We start from the raw sequence: 19,501 nt of genomic DNA, 5'->3' as shown, positions 1-19,501 counted from the left end.
GAGCTCTGAAAAACAAAAGAAATATAGCAAATTTACAAAGAAGTATGGTTGCGGAAAAATTAAAAACATGCATCAAGTAACTTACCGTCTGAAGAAAAAATCAATGGATTTATCAAACAAATTAAAAGTTAAGGAAATTAAGAATAAGGCGAAACTTTCGAAACCTTTACAGTTAACTTCGGAAACTGTTTTTAAAATTTAAAAATAAAAAAAGAACAAAATCGAATTTTCGATAAATCGCTTCGAGGTGCACACCCCCATGCTACAAACTAACTTTGTACTAAATTTCATGAAAATCGGCCGAACGGTATAGGCGCTGTGCGCATCACAGGGATCCATACAGACTTCCGGACAGAAATCCAGACAAAAATCCAGACAGAGAGACTCATTTTTATTATTAGTAGAGAAATAAGAGACGCGCTGTTATTGAATACTTAAGGGCCATTCATTAATTACGTAAGGATGATTTTGGCAATTTTTGACCCCCCTCCCCAATGTAGGGGGTACGTAAGAATTTTCACCCCCCCCCCATTTTTATGTAAGATTCCATTTTGTTTTTCAAAATGATAAAATAACAAATCTTGAATCGTTACATCACTGGGGAATCGTTATTAAATTCACATTATTAAATTAAACCTTTTGCGTAAAGAAATAGTTACTGAAAAGAATCTAAACTGAATATTTTTTCGACTTTTTTTTTTTTTTTGATGTAATATTAATTACAAATAAAACATGCCGTACGCAATGCGACTCCTTTATTATATTTTACACTATAAATTCTTTGTAAAACAAATAAAAAAACATCTTATCCTAACACGTTTCGTACCTTCCAGACGCAAATGGAACATAATCTCTGCCAAATCACTTGACCGCGCAATTTCTAATGTGAAATATCGACTTGGAAAATATTATGTAAGAATGAGTTTGACCCTCCCCCCAAGTAAGGGTACGTAGAGGCTTTTCCAACCCCCCTCCCCCTCGGGACCCTTACGTATTTAATGAATGGGCCCTTATTGTCTACTATTTTCATTGAAGTAAGGTAGTTTTATAATAAGGTAATAAGGTAATTTTATATGCTTCAAAAAATAAACGAACACCCATGTAACAATTAGCACTTATTACAGAATTTGTCTTATGCGCAAAAATAAGTTTAATCCGAAAAACGGGGCTTTTAAACTGCGAAATCAGCATGCAATCGCTGATTTAAAACGAGTCTGATTGAGGAGCATAACGTACTACTCGAGTGTAGCGCCACCTGGATTTTCCTCAGATCTGACCTCACTTTTTCCCCGCCGATCGGCACACTACTCTTTCTAGGCACTATAATTTCACCAACGCTTCTTCACGCTCGGATATGACGTCACAGAAGAATGAGACTTTGACTTTTTTTAACCACTCTGAAGATTAAGTTCAAACGGAAGTTAAAAAATTTTGGCAGTCTTTTGTGTTAAGTTTGCGGACTGAAGCTCGAAAATTAGAACGTTTTTGAGAATTGAAAACAATCTTCGTTTATGTGCGATTTTTCATAAATCTGTTGTAGCGTTCCAAATATCTAGATGCCCCATAAGAAAAGTCGATATTCTTTTCCAAATAGAAAGCCCGCCATCGAGGGCACAGCTACATGTACCACTCCAGTTTTACCCACTCCATGTAAAATCGTAAAATCTTGGGGGAAAAATCCGTTTCTTATTATTTTTCATGCCAAAAACTTTATGTTTCTTAAAATAATTACTTGATTATGTGTCGTACATTGTTAATCATAGCTTCATTCAAGAAACCATTCACCTTTTCTACAATTATAAGATTATTTTTTTATTAACCATTACGATTCCAAAAATAATGACGCAGATTTTCTCTGCTATCCCTCAAAAGATTCTTTGTTCTTTTCTTATTTCACATCAATTTTATGATTGCAGGCAAGACTGTTAAGGTGTCAATCATTTTTTATTTTATTTATTTACTTTTTTCCACCCGAAACGAAAGAAAATAATAATAATAATAGCTTTGCTCATGACGTCATAACTGGCTGTTGTATGTAGACGACATGATACATTAGATAGTGTCAACTTTGTCGGATTTATATTTAATGGGTTTGTAATTTCAAAAAAAACAATGGTGATCGAACGATTTTTTATGATTTCAAAATCCGTTAAAAAATTTCATTTGGCCGTGATCACAAATGAAAGAATTACATAAAATCAGGTGCGGTATATCTTTTCAAACTTGGTAATAGAGATAAACATTCAAGACATCCGTTTGCGATTTTCTAAATTGAATAATTTGTATTATTTTAGTGTAAAACTTGTGAGTTCTGAAGTAAATTGTAGATCTCGGAACTCCGGTGTGTTATAAAGATTGCCTCTGAAGTGACTTGATGTTTGTTTTTGATTATTCCTTCTTTCTTGACAATTATACATGATTCATGTTTTTCTGAATTTTCTATATATTTTGACTTGTAACTTTCAAATCGCCCTTACTAAAACTTTCCAAAGTAAATTTGAAGGCCGAATTTTTTAAACTTCTCAAATTGCAAATTTAGAAGTTTCAACTCGAGTTATATTGGTTGTAGTGAATATCTCATTCTTCTGCACTGTCTATTAATTAAATCTCTTTTCCCCTCCCTTTTATCTCATATTTTATGTTTTTTTATTTTCAATTTATTTGTTTCATAATCAATTTTGTTTTTGCAGGTCTTTATATATTACCGAGGATGATGCACTGAAATTCAAGTTACATTTTGATTCATGAAATGTAAATTTTAATGGTGAGTCAAAAATTTGTAAATCTATGTACATTTATTTATGTCTTGTTTTAGGTCTGTATCAGAAATATCTGCATCTGAATACATTTTACTATTAGATGTGCAGGAACAAAAATTCATCTGCACGGAGTTTTTTTCTCCTTATAGCAAAAAATAAAAGATATTTCTTTATTGAAAAGGGTTCAAAGGACTAGCCTAAATCGGGGACTTCCAAATTTAGATTGATTCCAGGCTTAAAAGTGTAATATATATAGTTTTGGAGCAAAGATTAATCTGGAGGGAGTGATTCAATTTCAAGAAACATTTAGGAATGTGCCCCTGCCCCAAACTCTCGAAAACAGCCTTTAAACACATCTAAAATTCTATTTTTAGGTCTTAAATTATTAAGGTCCCCGAACCTTTCATAAGGAATATCACCAAGGACTGTCTAAAATTTTGCATTTGTGGCTTAGATTCTGATAATATTTCTGGGAAGAGTCCCCCAATATACCCTGGATAATATCATTGAACATCTTATATATGATTCTTCTAGCCTGTTTTTTCTGTCACTACAGAATATTTTATTTATTCCTTTATCAAATTCCATGATTTACTCCTCATTTTAAAGCTTTTCGTGTCTGCTAATGACGAAAAATGGATTCACGATTTAAATATTGCTTTATTTTTTGATAAAAAAGCTGTTCTTTTTCGTGTTTTTTTGCACATTACTTCACAGCCGAGAGCGAAGACACATTGGCTAAGTCGGATAAAGCAGCGTGCTACTAAGGCGAAGGACTTGTGTTCAAATCTGGGTCGAAAAATATCGTTTTAATTCGATTTTTTCTTCAGCAGAATTTTTATCCAAGTTTCCATTGATGTGCAAAATTATACTCATAGCAGAATTTTAAGCAGCAGTTCTAGATCATGAAACAAAACATTGATTTTAACTTTTAAAATATTTTAACGAAGTAGTAGCCTACATTTCAATTTATTTTGCTGCTTTACTATGCTTTGGTTAGTCTATAGCATCTTCTTGTTGCATTTAAATCAGAAAATTCTTCCTTTGAGTGCAAATGCTTCACGTGGGTCAGCCAGTCATCTAAAATTTTGTTATTGGAATTTCAATTTCGGAAAACTGCCGAAGACAGGCCTTGAATCTCTCCTCCCAGTAACACTGCCAAAGATGGTCTAAAACTGCATTTTAACAACTAAAATTTTATGGGGGAGCGTCCGCCCCGCCCCTCCCCTCTCTTGCCAACATCATTTAAAATAGCCTTGAATTTCAAATAATTACAGGGGTAAAGCTTTCGAAAACTCCCCCTTACATCATTGAAAATCGAATAAAATTGTTTCTTGATTTACAATTTTGAAAAATCGTCGGTCCTCATTATGATATCAAAGATGGCCCACAATTGCATATTTTAGATTTTTTACTTTCAAAAACTTTCTAGGAGTGGGTCCCCGGATCTTTCCTTTTCTTAACATCTTCTAAGATATCTAAAACTGTTTTTGAGCTACAATTTTGAAAAATTTTTGAGGGAGAACTCCTAAAGCCCCCATTTGGTACTTAATGTAATTAGATAAAAAATATTAACAATTGTGTTTTTCAAGTTTCAATCTCCAAAAATAGCCAGGGAAACGCCCCCAGATCGCTTTTCCACCCTAACATTTGCAAAGATAGTTTAAATTCATTTTTAAGGCCATACAAATTAGAAAAAATAGATACTCTTCTTGATTTTTGTGCTAATTTCTTTAGAGTTCTGAGGCAGTGGCGTACCGAAGGGGGGGGGGGGCGGAGGGGGCGGTCCGCCCCAGGCCCCACTTTGACACAGGCCCCCAAATTTCAATTTTTGGTTTTCACCAATATTGTCGCATATCTTGGTTTGAATGCTTAAACAAGTTGGCTTAATAAATCATAATTTTATTAAAGACCAAATATTTGTTCAGGGATACAATCAATACCTCTTCGGGATCAATGGAGGGTTTATGATACCCAGGCCCCGCTTTGACATAGGCCCAAAAATTTTAATTCGTTTTCTTTTTCGCCAGACGTGCCTTATGTCATGGTTTAGATAAATAAAAAGTTGACTTTTTATGTATAATGAATAATTTCTCAGTGATTCTTGCCTAAACAAAGAGAGGGCAAATTATGTCTAACAGGCCCCGCTTTGACATAAGCCCCGAAATTGTATCTTATTTATTTTTCCAGTAAATCTGTCATATACATCATGATTAGAAATATTAATCAGTTACTTATATATGGGAGTATATATCATAAATTTTGTTAAATATGACTTTTTTTCATAGTGCCCCGTCCTAGTGTACAAAGGCACATGAGCGCTTGGGCCACGAATTTAATGGGGGCCCAAAATTTTTTAAATTAACTAAGCCTATAAAAATCGTTTGCTTTTATTTTGTTAAGTGCTTTCAGCAAAGTTTTATGCATTTTTTTCAAACAATTTATAAAAAAAAAACTAATGCTTAACAGATGCACGTTTATAATTTTTGATCATTACAGTATACAGCTAAAATATCTGTTTTATGTTTTGTTTTGTGTATTAAGACTACGATGGTTTAGTCTTAATTCATACACTATTTTTGAAACCAAATTCAAACATATAACCAAGAAAATCCATTCCTAAATGAGAAGTTATCTATCCTTTGTGGCGTTGGTAAAATCAGTCAGATAAATTTTTTTTTTTTTTTACCAGCTGCACTTCTGTGGTTTTAAGTTTTGTCTCCTGCCCGAAGCTGTGTAACTTCTAAGAACAAATCGGATCCCTTCTGACTCAAGCAAAGGGACTTCCTTTTTGCTATGCTCCTTTCAACAGCGTAAAACTGTTTAATTGGTCAATCCTTCGGGACTTTTGACCTTGACTGCATAATACCTCCTCCCATCCATTCTATACTCGATTGCAAGTTTACTTGACTATGGAGAAATGAGCTACGGCCAAGCAAAAGAAATAGTTCCTAGCCCTTTGTCCGATAATCGGGGAAAATTACGCTCTTCGCTTTAGAAATCGGATTAGTTAAACCCACGCATACGCAAAATTTTTTTGTCTTAATTTCTATCGAACATTAAATATTTTTATTCTACCAGCGAAGCCGCGCGGAGCGTTTTCTCCACTTCAATCAAACGCGCCAGGCAAGTATAGGGTCACACCAGAGTTTTTTTGTCTGAAAAACATAAAGAGCGTTTTTTTTTTTTTTTTTTTTTTTTTTTTTGTGAGTGAGATCTAACAGAAAAGTTTTATTTAGACTGTGAATGTATGAATTTCATCCTTATTTAGGTAAGCATGTTTTAAAAATATTTTTCTCTGAGATTAGGTGATGTTATCAGGCAAATAGTTCCCTGGTGTGTCTTACTCAAAGGAATAGTAAAGGGTTTTTTTCTGTAAAAGCCAATTTTTATCCTAAAATTAATTAAATCTGGAATGCCTAAACGTTTCTGTTCACTGTACTTGGATGTTCAGATGCAATAAATTTTTAAGATACAATATAATTTTAGGACTTTTTTCCGTTTTTGATATTTTCTAACAAAGCACAATTCTATTTAAAATATAGTATTTACTAAATTTTACTTAAAACCATATGTTTTACTGTGGTATTTACAATAGTGTCCGAAATCAAACCAACACTACTGAAATATGTAAAAATGTGCCATTTAAAATAATTACTGTAATATATGGTACGTACACATAGTTTGAGAAACTTCAGTTTTAATACCAGGTAGGCCCCCATTTCGAGTAGCGCCCCAGGCCCCCATCTGTCTTGGTACGCCACTGTTCTGAGGACAAAGGTTAAGTGTTCAGCAAATTGGGGGATACATGCCTCCTCGTGCACCCCCCCCCCCCACCAACGTTACGCCTATGATTACTATTTATAACATTTATGGTACAATTTGATGTATGTTTAAGAATTGTTAATTACTGAACTAATTAGTTCGTTATGTAGAACGAATATTGTCAGACATTATTTGAAATATTGATCAAAATTCAAAATCTAAGTAACATGATGTTGCAGTTGTTTACCCTTCTTTTTATATTCACTATTAAACTCTTTTCCATAAAAATGTCTGGAAGTTATCACTTTTTGCCTTTTCAAACAAAGCTGAGTTTGAAGCATAAGTTGGCTACTTTCTATAAGTTCAAAATCTAAAAGCTAAAATATCAAGCTTTTGGGCTTCCTTCAAACCCAAGGAGAGGATTGCGTTTTATGAAAATTCCTAAAATAACTATCCTTAGACATATGTAAAATCCCAAATTGTCACAAATTTTATAAAATGAATAATCAGCTGGACGGAATAATTATATTTTTCATGTAATTGTTTTTGTAAGAGTGTGTAAAATAAGAAAATTTGAACCAATGCTTGATTTTACGATGCTGAGCTAATGGAAAAAAACTTTGAAAAGATAAAATAGTATAGAAACATTATGGTGGAATCTCCCAATATGTTCAACTTTTTAAAAACTATCATTATTATGAAGTGGAAGGGCGGCTCTTGTAAGAGTGACAGACCTACTAGCATCTCCCGCAGTTAATGCAATGTGTCATAAGATTTAAGAAAAGTTGAAAGGCCACAAATTTTAAAGTTAACATGTTAGCATTTTTTACATTAAAATTACTTTGAATGTGATAATATTCAAAAAAATAACAGTTTGAATTTGTTTTATACTATTATACTGTACTATTTTTTTTTCATTCATTGTATATAAGAAATGTATGTTTGTTTTCCAATTGTCGAATATTTAAATTTGTTTACCATTTGGTTGCTGAATATGAAAATGTTCGACCAAACCAAGTACTCAATTTGCATGGTGACTGGGCAGTATACCAAAGACCAACAGAGTATTCGGTGTATTCCATAATGCTGAGTTTAACTGGTGATTCACTAGAAATGTTCTGTCTCCCGCAATTGTCTTTAGTATCTGAATGTTAATATTCACTGGCTAATGTTGGTATTTTCCTGATTTAAATTTTTCACAGTTGGCATAGACATTATATGTGAATCATGTTAGTGATTAATTCTTTTTTTTTACTCATTTACAGCAAAAGAATGGCCTTAGAGGAGACAAAAATTATTTACCACATTGATGATGAAGACACCCCTTATTTAGTTAAACTTTCTGTACCTCCAGATCGTGTGACACTTGGAGATTTTAAAAATGTGCTTAACAGACCAAATTACAAGTTCTTCTTTAAGTCTATGGATGACGATTTTGGGTAATTGAAAATTATATTTGTAATTTATTTGTTTTTAGTATTTCTTCAAAATAGTTACAGTAAGTGGACTGATTCTTATTAATTATTATTGTACCTATAGATAGCTTTAAGTCAGACTAACCTAAGTAACATTATCACTACTTTGCAGAGGAGAGTGTTAAAAACGTTTGGTGCATGCTAAAGCTCAAGTCTAGGAATTCTGAATAGTTGCCACTGGCTACTAAATTTACAAAAAATGGTAGCCATTAAAAAAAATGTACTCAGCAAAATAAAATTAAAAAATTTTATTATCTATTCTGCCCTGAGAAGGTAAAGTGCAGTATCTGTATTTTTTTTTTAAAACATTTTTGTCATCTTTTGTACTTTAGCTATATTGTACTAGCTTGCTGATTTGGTTTCCACTGAAAATAAAGCCCAACAAAAATGTCGAAGGCCCATTGTTCTTTGGTATGGAATGCAAAACGTGTTTCTTCAGCTGTCTCAGAAATTCATTTCTGCGGATACTATCTTTACCTTCTCACGTTAGTATTCGCTATTACTAATATTAACAACAAATTAAAAGATACAACAAAAAGAAATATTTTATAAATTGAAAAATGTATTATAAATGTAACTAAATGAATGCAAATGTGAACTTATACAGGCTTTAGTTTATTTATTAGTCAGAAAATTTCTGTTGCTTGACAATATTATTTTTTTAAGTAATTTGAAATTGTAAATCATCCTGAATGCAAAACATACCCTTTGCCAGAAAAAAAAAAAAAAAAAACAGATTTGTAAAAATAGGCCACTTTTAAGTAAAAATATGTTAAAAATATCCGGCATCATTGATTTTGTTACTTTAATCAAAAACATTCAGTCTAAAATGGAGGATAAAAGAAAAACATTAGCTTCTCTTAAAAAGCAGTAGCTTTGTGCAAGAAATTGATAAAAGTCAGAAACAACAATTTTAAAAGCACAAATAAAAGATTTATTTAAGCTAATTAAATAGATAGCTTAAATTTTAAGATAATTAAACTTTTAAATCTTTTATTTGTGCTTTTAAAACATTGTTTCTGGCTTTTATCTGTTAGCTTCTTATTCATTTTACACATTGAAGAAGCCTAATGTATAGTACAATATTTTATGGTATTTTGTGAGTCCAGATACAAAATCTGTAAAGGTTGTTGTCCCGAGCATTCCAGATTTTTGGTCCCTTACTGTAATTTAAGGTGCAAATGTATAAACCTCATGTCCCCATAGGATGTTCTATTGTTCCTAGGTAGCCAAATATTCAAAATTTTAATTTAAACGTTTTTAAAACAGGGAAAATATCAAAAAACAGGCTTTAGGATAAAAGTATTGCTTACCTCTACCTTTGGTTTTTACCCTCATAGTTAAATAGTTTTGAACAGAAAAAGTTCTGTATCATTTTCTGTTTTTTTTTATTTACAGTCGGACCTCCATAAATAAAGTAGCAAATTGCCGGAAAAAAAATTCAATGTGTAGAAATTTTGATAGATAGAAACGATCTTAGTTTATCATTAACTTCATCTAAAACATTCTAATTAAAGCTAATTTTCGTGTATGAAACTCATTTTCTAATTTATATCAGAATCAGGTTAAATGAAAGTTAATAATTAAAAAATTGAAAGTGAAACACTTACTAGGCACTGCATAGTTTCTAAAAAATACCTTGTAACTTCATGCTTTTGGGTGAAAGTTTTCTGTAAGTTTTAATACTTTCATTATGACTTTCCGATTTCTCATAATAGCAGACACTTTGCTTGCAGAAATACTAAATTTGCCAGAAATGACATTTCAAATATCTTCATTCTTTGGTAATTCAACTTGTTCCGCAACATTTGGGGATTTTCGTTTTGACAATGTATTCAAGAGAAAAGTAAAAAATCAATCTATTTAATTTGAATGGTTTTCACTGAAGCTGAAAAGACTAGGAATGATAATCAACAGACAAAAGGGATAACTTGAACCTGGTTTGACTGTATTACTGGTTGCAAGCAAAATTTAATGTAAACTTGAGGGAAATCAAGAACTCCAGAACTAAACAACGGCCTATCTACACCCCAGCTATTCAACCCCAGCTTCCTTGTGACTTCATTGCAACTTTTGGTGAATTTAATTTTCTTTCCTGATCTTCATTTTTCATGAGACTAACTGTCTAAAGTAGAAAAAAATCTCCAAATGTCTCGAATTTCTTTTTAGATGTATAGAGATTTTTTAGATATATAGTAGATACAATTTTTTTATGTAATGGACGTGGAAAATTGCTGGGATTTCGACATGTGGAAGTTGGATATATGGAGTTTAAACTGTATTTATAGGTTTTCTTTTTTTAAAAATAAGTCCTTCATTTATTTTCTTGAAATAAAAGAGCTAAGAACAAATGCTGGATTTTGTTTTAAAAGAAGAATATTTAAGAATTTTCATAAATAAGATACATTAAGGTTTAAAAAAAAAATTGTGTCAAGGCAGGTATACAAGAATTACCTGCAAAATATTCATTTTCTTCCTTCTTGTAATGAATGACTGTGATAAATAGAATACACATTTTTTAATTTATTTTATTTTTAGTGTTGTTAAAGAAGAAATTAGTGATGACAATGCAAAATTGCCTTGTGTTGGAGGGAGAGTTGTATCATGGGTATGTTTTTAAATCTGTACTTCTTTTAAGAATCATAGCATTATTTTTAGATGAAAATTGTAACTAATATTTTATGATTGATAGCTTGTGACTGCTGAAGGCAGCAGCCTTTCTGACAGCACTTCTCAGTGCACCGACACTATGTCGCAAAGATCTGAATTGAGGTTACCCCTTGAAAGAACTGTTGGTATTGGTGATAGCAGGCCACCTTCTTTCCAGTAAGTTTTGATTCTTCACTATTCAAATTGAAATGTAATGCAAGATGACTATAAAAGTTTTGGAGTTGACAAACATATGTGATAAATTATTTATCAAACAGTATTTGATCAATGGCGTACTTTAAATTGTAATGAAGTAGTAGACTGACATTAAAGTACATGACTGGCAGTAAAGTGCATCAATCATTAAAGTAAAAAACTAATTTTGGAAAAGAAAAGCTGAACTTTATAATTGACCAAAAAAATATAATCTCCCATGGAACAGTAATGGAGGTAAGCTTTGCATTGACTCCTGCCCTGTAGAGTTGAAGAGTTGTCTCTAGGAGGCAAGAATGTTGCAGTCATAACTGGTAGCATTTGAATGTCATGGATTTCAAGCCTTGCCAAAATTCATCATAAGTCATGATTTTCAGCCAAAAATGCTCAAAAGGCATTTAAACTGTCAATTGGTTATGGAGTTCTAAATTATATGTAATTAACAAATTTTACTGAGTAGGAATTAAATTTAAACATTTTAGATGATTTTTACCCTTCTTATATGGAAGTAGAAAATTGCCGAAAAAATTCGATATAGGTATAGAAATTTTGATTTATACAAAAGATCTTAGTTTATCACGAAAATCTCCTGAGACATTAAATTATAAATAATTTTTGGTGTGAAACCCAATTTCTAATTTATACGAGCATCAGTTTAAATGAAAGTTAATAATTAAAAAATTGAGTGTGAAACATGTACTGTGAGCACTGCATAGTTTCTAAAAACCAATTGTAATGCTGTTTCATGTTTTTGAGTGAAAGTTTTCTTTAAGTTTCAGTACTTTTATTACGGGTTTCCGATTTCTTGGAAATACTACATTTACCCAGAAATCACATTTTTGTGCCTTTATAAATCTTCTTTCTTCGGCAATTCAACTTGATTCGCAACATTAGGGGATTTTTATTTTGACAATGTAATCGAGAGAAAAGTTAAAAATTAATCTACTTAAATTGAATGATTTTCACTGAAGCTAAAAAGACTAGGAACGATAATCAACAGACAATAGGGTTAACTTGAAATGGATTTTACTGTATTACTGGTTGTAACTAAGATTTGAAATAAACTTGAGGGAATTGAAGAACTCCGGAACGGAGCAACAACCTATATGCACTCCCCTCAACCCCAGATTCTTTGTGAGTTTTGAGACAACCTTTAGTGAACATAATTTTTTCCCCTAACCTTCATTTTTCATGAGACAAACATTCTAAAGTGAAAAAAAAAAAATTACCAATGCCTCGAAAAAATTTCGATATATAGAGATTTTTTTCGATATATAGGAACAACTTTTCTATATAATGGATGTGGAAATTTGCTTGGATTTCGATATATAGAAAATTTTGATATGTGGAAGTTTGATATATGGAGGTTCGACTGTATACGAGCAGGTTCCATTTTTTTTATCTATTTCAAAATCCAGTTGTGACTGCTTCTATAAAATTTGCTTGCTTTGCTTACTATATAATTCTATCATCACATCAGTGGTTTTTTGGTAATGATTATTTCTAACCCTTCTTATATTTATATTGTCTAGTTGAAAACTTACACACTTGTCATTTTCCTAAGTCCACCCCCAAAATTTTAATCTATTTGCATCAAAGTTCATTGTTAAGCTCATACCACTAGTAAAAATTATCATTGATTTTCACCAGCATTTACCTTAAATTTATGAAGGTTTTAGAAAATAAAAAGGTCATAATGGACATAGGATGGTAATAGAGTATGAAAATCATGTCACGATCCATTAATTGTTTTTTGTTTATTATTAGTAGCTCAGCTCGTTACATATTCCTTTAATTTGAATTTTCTAAAGCAGATTTGGAAGACATAACTCAAGTGGTTGCAATTTTATTTTCGCAAAATTTTAATTCAGACAACTCTTGTGAAAATGTTTTTTTTTCTATTAACATCCCATGACTCATGGAAAGTTACAAGTAAGAATTCATAAAAAATCATGGAAAATGTTGAAATTGAACTTTAACAGTTGTTGCTATATTGATGTGAAATTATTTTAGTCAGATGACATAATATTTTAGTATCTTATGTGTAAAATTCTTGCTTGTTCAAATTTGCTGTTTATTTTTCAGTGCAACTGCCCTTGATCATAGAGATTTAGGTGATACTTGTACAGAAACAGAATCTGTTATTAGTTCCAGAAAAGGTATAAACTTATGTGTTGTAGTCTTGTGCTAGTGTGTAGAAATCGCAAATAATTCCTTCCATGAAACCCAATTATAATGCTAGCAGTTGTAGCTAGAATATCCTGTTCTTCCCAGTTTTAAAATTCAGCATTAAAATTTGAGTTGGAGCTGGTATACTCATCATCATGTCGATATTATAGGTTAAAAAAGTCCCATACATCAACTTTTAGTTTGAACTGTATATTGAGCAATATGAGAAATCATGAGCTTTGGTGGACACTCGGGGTATTCGCTTGGTCACTTTCAATTCATTTTTAGTCACCTTAGACGGCCCAAGATTTGAAATGTGCTTGATCTAATCAATTTTTTGGCATAATTATTTCTTTGAAGTAAAAAGTCAAATATATCCATTATATTTGACTTGGTTTTAAATGAAACATACAAGTAAGTTTTGTGCTCTATAGCAGAATCCCTTAAGTTTTGTTCGTCAGATTTACAGAAGCCTATAATTTTCTTCATAATTTGGAAAAAGAAGATTTATCCCCTATTATAGAATTTTTCAAAAAGCAATGTTGGAATAATAGTGCCAGAACTCTTTTTTTTTTTTTTTGTTTAAATTTTACGTTACTTAGATTTAAATATATTTGCATGTATTAAAATAATAAATATTTAATTATTTTATTATTTTAATGTCAGGGTTCGTACAGGTCATGGAAATCCTGGAAAGTCATGGAAAAAAAATTAGCGAATTTCAGACCTGGAAAAGTCATGGAAAGTTGAAATTTTCATTGAAAGTCATGGAAATTTATATCAAGTCATGGAAAAATGTCCTGGACAAAGAGAAAGTAACTAAAGGAGCATTAGAAATCTTGAGTGACTTAACACAGGGTTCGTACGGGTCATGGAAATCCTGAAAAGTCATGGAAAAAAAAATAAGTAAATTTCAGACCTGGAAAAGTCATGGAAAATTGAAATTTTCATTTGAAGTCATGGAAATTTATTTAAAGTCATGGAAAAATGTCCTGGGGGGGAAAAGTAACTGTAGCTAAAAGAGCATTAGAAACCTAGAGTGATTTAACAGTATTGAACATATAAAAGCTAATAAAACTGGAAAATAGAACGATCTCAAAAACAAATTTGAATTTTGAAATCTCATTGCATCCACTTTTGTAGCCGCAGCTTGTCTTTTTTTTTTTTTTTTGCAATGTGATTTTACTGCTTGGACATCACTCATCTTGAATTTACCATTGTTTTCAACACTTCTAATATTTTATATTCTGCAAACTTGCACATTCTTGATTTTGTGCCCTATATACGACCCGCAAAAATAATCCATGTGACCCACTGCTGCGTTCAATATCATGAATCAAACACTATGTTCTGGAATTCCTGAACCTATTAATTATATGCCGTTTGAAAATGTGCAAATAAACAAACAAGTACATTTGAATGAGAAGATTTATTCACTTCTGAATTTTTTATTTAAATAAAGGAATAAATATCTGGTTTAGAAACATGAATTTATTAAAGAATGCAGCTTTATTTTAAAGAACCAAAAAACTGTCAATTTGTTGAAAGTTTTAGAAAATAAAGATCTTTAGTCAGGCAATAGAATATAGAAAAAGATAAATTCTAATACTTTAAAACAGTAGTGCCCAACATACGGGTGGCAAAACTAATCAATGCGACCCCACTGCACGTTCAATGTCAGGAATCAAACATGTTCTGAAATTTCCGCACTTAATTAATTTATATGCATTTGAAAATATGCAAATAAGTAAACAAAACAAGTATACTTTTGAATCAGAAGATCGATTCATTACTAAATGGTTTTTTTTTTAAAGATCTGATTTAGAAACATAAAAAACTAAACTATGTGGCTTTTCTTTAAAGAACCAAAATACTGTCAAGTTGTGGATGATTAAATGCACTGTAGACACTAAAAGGCAACTTTTGAAGCAAATTTATTGAAACTTAGTGATGATTCTTTCAACCTTTGTCCCATTCAATATCATTCTGCCTGTTTATAAATAAAATATCAGACATTTAAGCATCATCATATTCGTTTCACTGCGGTTTTACTTTACTGAAATTTATATGATGAAGACAAATAAGAATAGTTTAGTTTTTTAAGTGTACACTTATATTTTTTCCATTAAGAGTAAGTGCTTCAATGAGGCTGTGGCATTCATGTAGACGTTTTGCTAATGCTCATTTCCAAAAATTATCAAGTTTGAGATTAAATAGTGCTATTCTCTTCGAGTAACGAGGTCATGAAAATTTTCATTGAAGTTATGAAAGAAGTCATGAAAAAGTCCATCCAAACAGAGTATGAACCCTGTAATGTTTATTGAGCTTATTTAAAAAAGTTTGTACTACTACTATTAATTACTCCTTTTAAACAGCTACTGATTTAGTATTGCTTTTTTAAAGATGTATTATTAGTTTGGTAAGGTAAAGAATATTTCCCCAAAATGCATATCTTAATCAAGTATTATATGTTGGAACCGATGGTAATTGTTTAAGTTGGTGATTTCAACCTTTTGACCCTACTCAGGACCACATGTTAATTTTCCGAACCCTATACAAACCACATACTGTAGAAATAATATTTTCACAACAATTATCTTTGTCAAAATTAGATGAATGTGCATTATTTTTCTTGTTTTCACAGTAAGCATGTGCAGTTATTTTTTGTCCCCAGATCCAAGATTATTTTTCACTAGTTGTTTGCGGACCACAGGTGGAGAGTCATGGGGTTAAGTGAGGCTAACAGTATATGCAAGAATTAGTTACTTAATTGTCAACTCTAATAGATTTGGATAATTTGTCTACTATTATTTACTACTAGGGGCCTGTCCAGACATTGTTCAGGTTAAAAAGCGATCTATCTTTAAAAAATATTATGCAGGTACTTTTAATTTAAAATTTAATAGCAAGCGATATTTTTTGTTTTGTTGTTATGTTTAAAACAAATTGATTTACTTCATTTCCTGATCTAGAGAGATCAGCATATAATTCTCACTGAGCAATATAATCTCCCATATGTAATGTTTATAAGAACTATTCATTGGGAGTTGTAATCACTTAAATTGGAAAAGGAAATATGCAAGAACCAGGGCTACACCCTTCCTATGTGCAAGGTCGTGCGATGAACGACGGCGCCAGAGTCAAAAAGGCACCAACCTTTACCAATCAAAAATAATGCTCCAAATGGAGGATAAAATCTCCAACCAAAATAATAATAACAATAAAATCGAACTTTTCATTACATTTGATGGTGGCGGTGGAATTGTTGTGTCTAAACATGCTAATTCAAAGGTGCAATCTTTTACACTGAAAACACGTAATTCTAATTAATGCATATATTGGCATTTTTCTTCCTAATGTGGAGCCATTAATGCTCTTTCGGCATGCCTGGAAGCATACAAGGTGCATGAAATTTGCTATTTCCAGTTTTGATTCTTGCAGTGAATTATAATTTGTGCAATATGTCTTTTTGTGACTTTTAACTATTTTTCGTAGTAATTCGGCTGCCTTATATAATCATACATAAAAAATAAAAAGAAAAAAACGGTAAGTACATTTGCATAGTATTTACTTTATTCCCAATAAATTAGGTAAACTTTTTAGTGCTGAAAAGTCAGGGGTGCCCCCCTCCTTCCTAAGAGAAAGGGCTCACCCCCTCAATATCGCAGAGACCCCCTGAAAAGCAAGATTCCCCCCCCCCCAAATGAGAAAAATTCCCCTCAAAACAATTCCCCTAAAAATTTCAATTTTTCTTGAAACTAGTGGAAAATACATGTATGTAACTGCTAACTCGCGGCGGAACCCTTCTTATAATTCAACAGAACCTAAGGATTCCGCTGAACACACTTTGGGAAACGCTGGTATAGATTAAAATATTTTTAAAAAGTTTGGGGAAAATTAAAAAATGCTTATTCAAAGCAACATTCATCTTTTAAAAAGTGTTTCTAAAAACAAATTGAATTATAAAATTTCATGTATTTTTTTCAATGTGGTAAATTTTATGTTCAGGGTTTTATTGCAATATTAAACAGAGAATGTAAACTTGTCTTGCAATTTTCTTTTTTGCTTCCGTGCCTTATTAACAATTTCTGTTTTAGATCTCCATTCACATATGCATCGTCCTGTTAAGCACAGAGATAAACATTTTCATGATGAGCATGGTAATTTATTGAATATTTACTTTCATAATTGTAACTGAACTGTATTCAATTTCTTTACTTCCAAATGTACTAAAAGTAATGTGAATCTTAATTTATATGAAAAAAAAAAAAAAACTCACATTATATGACATCCACAGTTTAAAATACTTGCTTAAAAGTTGACTCTATAACATAAATAGCTTAAAAGTTGAAAAAGTTAAGTTCCCCTTACAAATTAAGGACCCAACTATTTAAAATATTTTACCCTTTACGTAATTTCGCACCGCAAGGTAGAGCTCTGGCGTGTTCCCAAATTCTCTCCCCATAAATCAGTCCCCAACAGTTACACTTCCTTGATTATTTTGTTTGTTCAATACAATTCAATATTTATTGAGAATAATTTCAATGTAAAAGTTTATGTATCACTTGTAGAATTTAAATTTAATGATTTCTCAAATCATTAAATTTTTTTAAATGTTAAATTTTTGGATTTACTACTCTTAGAAAATATACTGTGTTAAATAATATATAAAGTTTTTGGCTGCTACAATTTTTATTATTTTTTGGTTATTTTTAATTGAATAGCTTTAAGATGAAAATCTGTAAAAAAAAAATTGAAATAATTTTTTTACACTGATAAAGATTTTAAAAAATGCTAATACATAAAAAATGATTAACACATGAAATTTCATTAAATTCTTAGTTCAAGTACTGTAAGCCATCACAAGTAAAATCCATTTTATACTTAATAACTTTTTGGAGTTTTATTTTAAACCCTTAAAACTTATTTTTTATTTCTCAGAAGGTTTAATGTCTAATGCTTCTTTTGTCCTTTTTTGATTTGCAATCATGTAAATTATTATTTTTTTTTTGTTTAACAATTTTGTCATGTATTTTGTAGCTGAAATTCTTTAAAACAAAAATGACTCTTGTGAATACGAATTGTTTTTTCCCCCCCTTTCTAATGTTATTACATATTTTCAGTTCCTTGTGGATGTCCCACCAACAGAATTAATGGTCACACTAAACAAAATCATCCGCATATTCATTCACGGCATCGTAGTGGTCATGGTTATGAGTCTTCCTCAATGATGACGAGTGACATTGAAAGTACAAGTTTCCTGGATTCGGAAGAAGAAACAACTAGCAGGTAATGCAGATTTACCTATTTATTTTTTATTTCAGTTTTGCTGCTGATTTCTTTTATTTGTAAAATGTTTTAGTATCACTGTGCCTGTGGTTTTTATTTCAATTTGAAAAAATATTTTTTATGTTTGGGGAAGTTTCTAGTTGAAGAGAGAAATTTTGTGAAACATTGATCAGCTTCTTCAATTTTTTTTCAGCCACAACACTTTTATTCATATTTTACATATAGACACAGTATCAAACTATATCTTTTTTTTTTTCTTAAATAGTGCATTACGTTCTCTTTTTTCTGCATTTCTAAGTCATGTTGCTTTCACTGTTACTTAATTGCTTAATGTCTAACTTTTTGTTTTCAATTCAATATATTTTTTTGAAATCAATTGATAGTGAGAAATTTATTATTATACTCCTCCTTTTCAATTTATATCTCAAGTTGACTTCATGATGAATTACTGCCAGGATCAATGAGAAGTTGACAGCATTTCAATATAAAAACCCTGGGATTAGTTATTCTTGAAGATTTGAGTTCTTCAAGCAGCCTTATTTGTGCCTAGTAAAATAGGGTATATGGTTCTTGCATTATATAACGAGCTGATGTGTGCATCACATGACTTCCTTTTACACCAATTTAATGCTATTTCCCTATTATTGCAATTTTAATGGGATTCTCTCTCTAACTCTTTAAATATCACTAGCAATGGCCTCATTGAAAGCAGATTTAAAAAAAAAAAATCGCCAAATTTTTCGCCAAGTTGGCGACAAAACTTGGCAACCAAAAGACTGGCGATATATCGCCAAGTGACCGCCAAATTATAACACCACTTGAGTTTGCATCGAAATTAACAATGATTTCCCCCCAAAAAGGTGCAAAAGACCCCTTTAGAAACACCCGAATGCAACCAAAATAGGAGGTGCACAACTAGACCCCACTACGAGTCTATGTACCAAATTTCAACTTTCTAGGACATACCATTTTTGAGTTATGCGAGATACATACGCACATACGCACATACACACATACGCACATACATACAGACGTCACGAGAAAAGTCGTTGTAATTACCTCGGTGATGGTCAAAATGGATATTTCGCGTGTCTATACATTCTTAGGCACTTTTCCGCATGTGGTCGAATCGAAAAAAAAACTCAACATTCATTTGGGGGTGAGCAAAATGGAAATTAAGGG

General features: G+C 31.4%; 1 protein-coding gene across 3 annotated transcripts in view; it reads left to right on the top strand.

The window, feature by feature from the left end:
• Nucleotides 1–2,121: 2,121 nt before the first annotated feature.
• Nucleotides 2,122–19,501, top strand: part of LOC129216223 (segment polarity protein dishevelled homolog DVL-3-like) — a 63,438-nt gene continuing 46,058 nt past the window's right edge. For all 3 annotated transcript variants that reach the window (XM_054850589.1, XM_054850525.1, XM_054850455.1), the window contains exons 1-8: nt 2,122–2,202; nt 2,691–2,764; nt 7,790–7,963; nt 10,538–10,607; nt 10,692–10,825; nt 12,947–13,020; nt 17,128–17,190; nt 18,154–18,319. In XM_054850589.1, coding sequence (XP_054706564.1) covers nt 7,797–7,963; nt 10,538–10,607; nt 10,692–10,825; nt 12,947–13,020; nt 17,128–17,190; nt 18,154–18,319 — 674 coding nt within the window. In that variant the 5' untranslated portion in view covers nt 2,122–2,202; nt 2,691–2,764; nt 7,790–7,796. The remainder of the gene's footprint in view (nt 2,203–2,690; nt 2,765–7,789; nt 7,964–10,537; nt 10,608–10,691; nt 10,826–12,946; nt 13,021–17,127; nt 17,191–18,153; nt 18,320–19,501) is intronic.

The sequence above is a fragment of the Uloborus diversus genome, chromosome 1, assembly GCF_026930045.1.
Source record: "Uloborus diversus isolate 005 chromosome 1, Udiv.v.3.1, whole genome shotgun sequence".
Classification (NCBI taxonomy): domain Eukaryota; kingdom Metazoa; phylum Arthropoda; class Arachnida; order Araneae; family Uloboridae; genus Uloborus; species Uloborus diversus.
The sequence above is the reverse complement of the archived record's forward strand: the minus strand, read 5'-3'. Positions and strand labels throughout refer to the sequence as shown.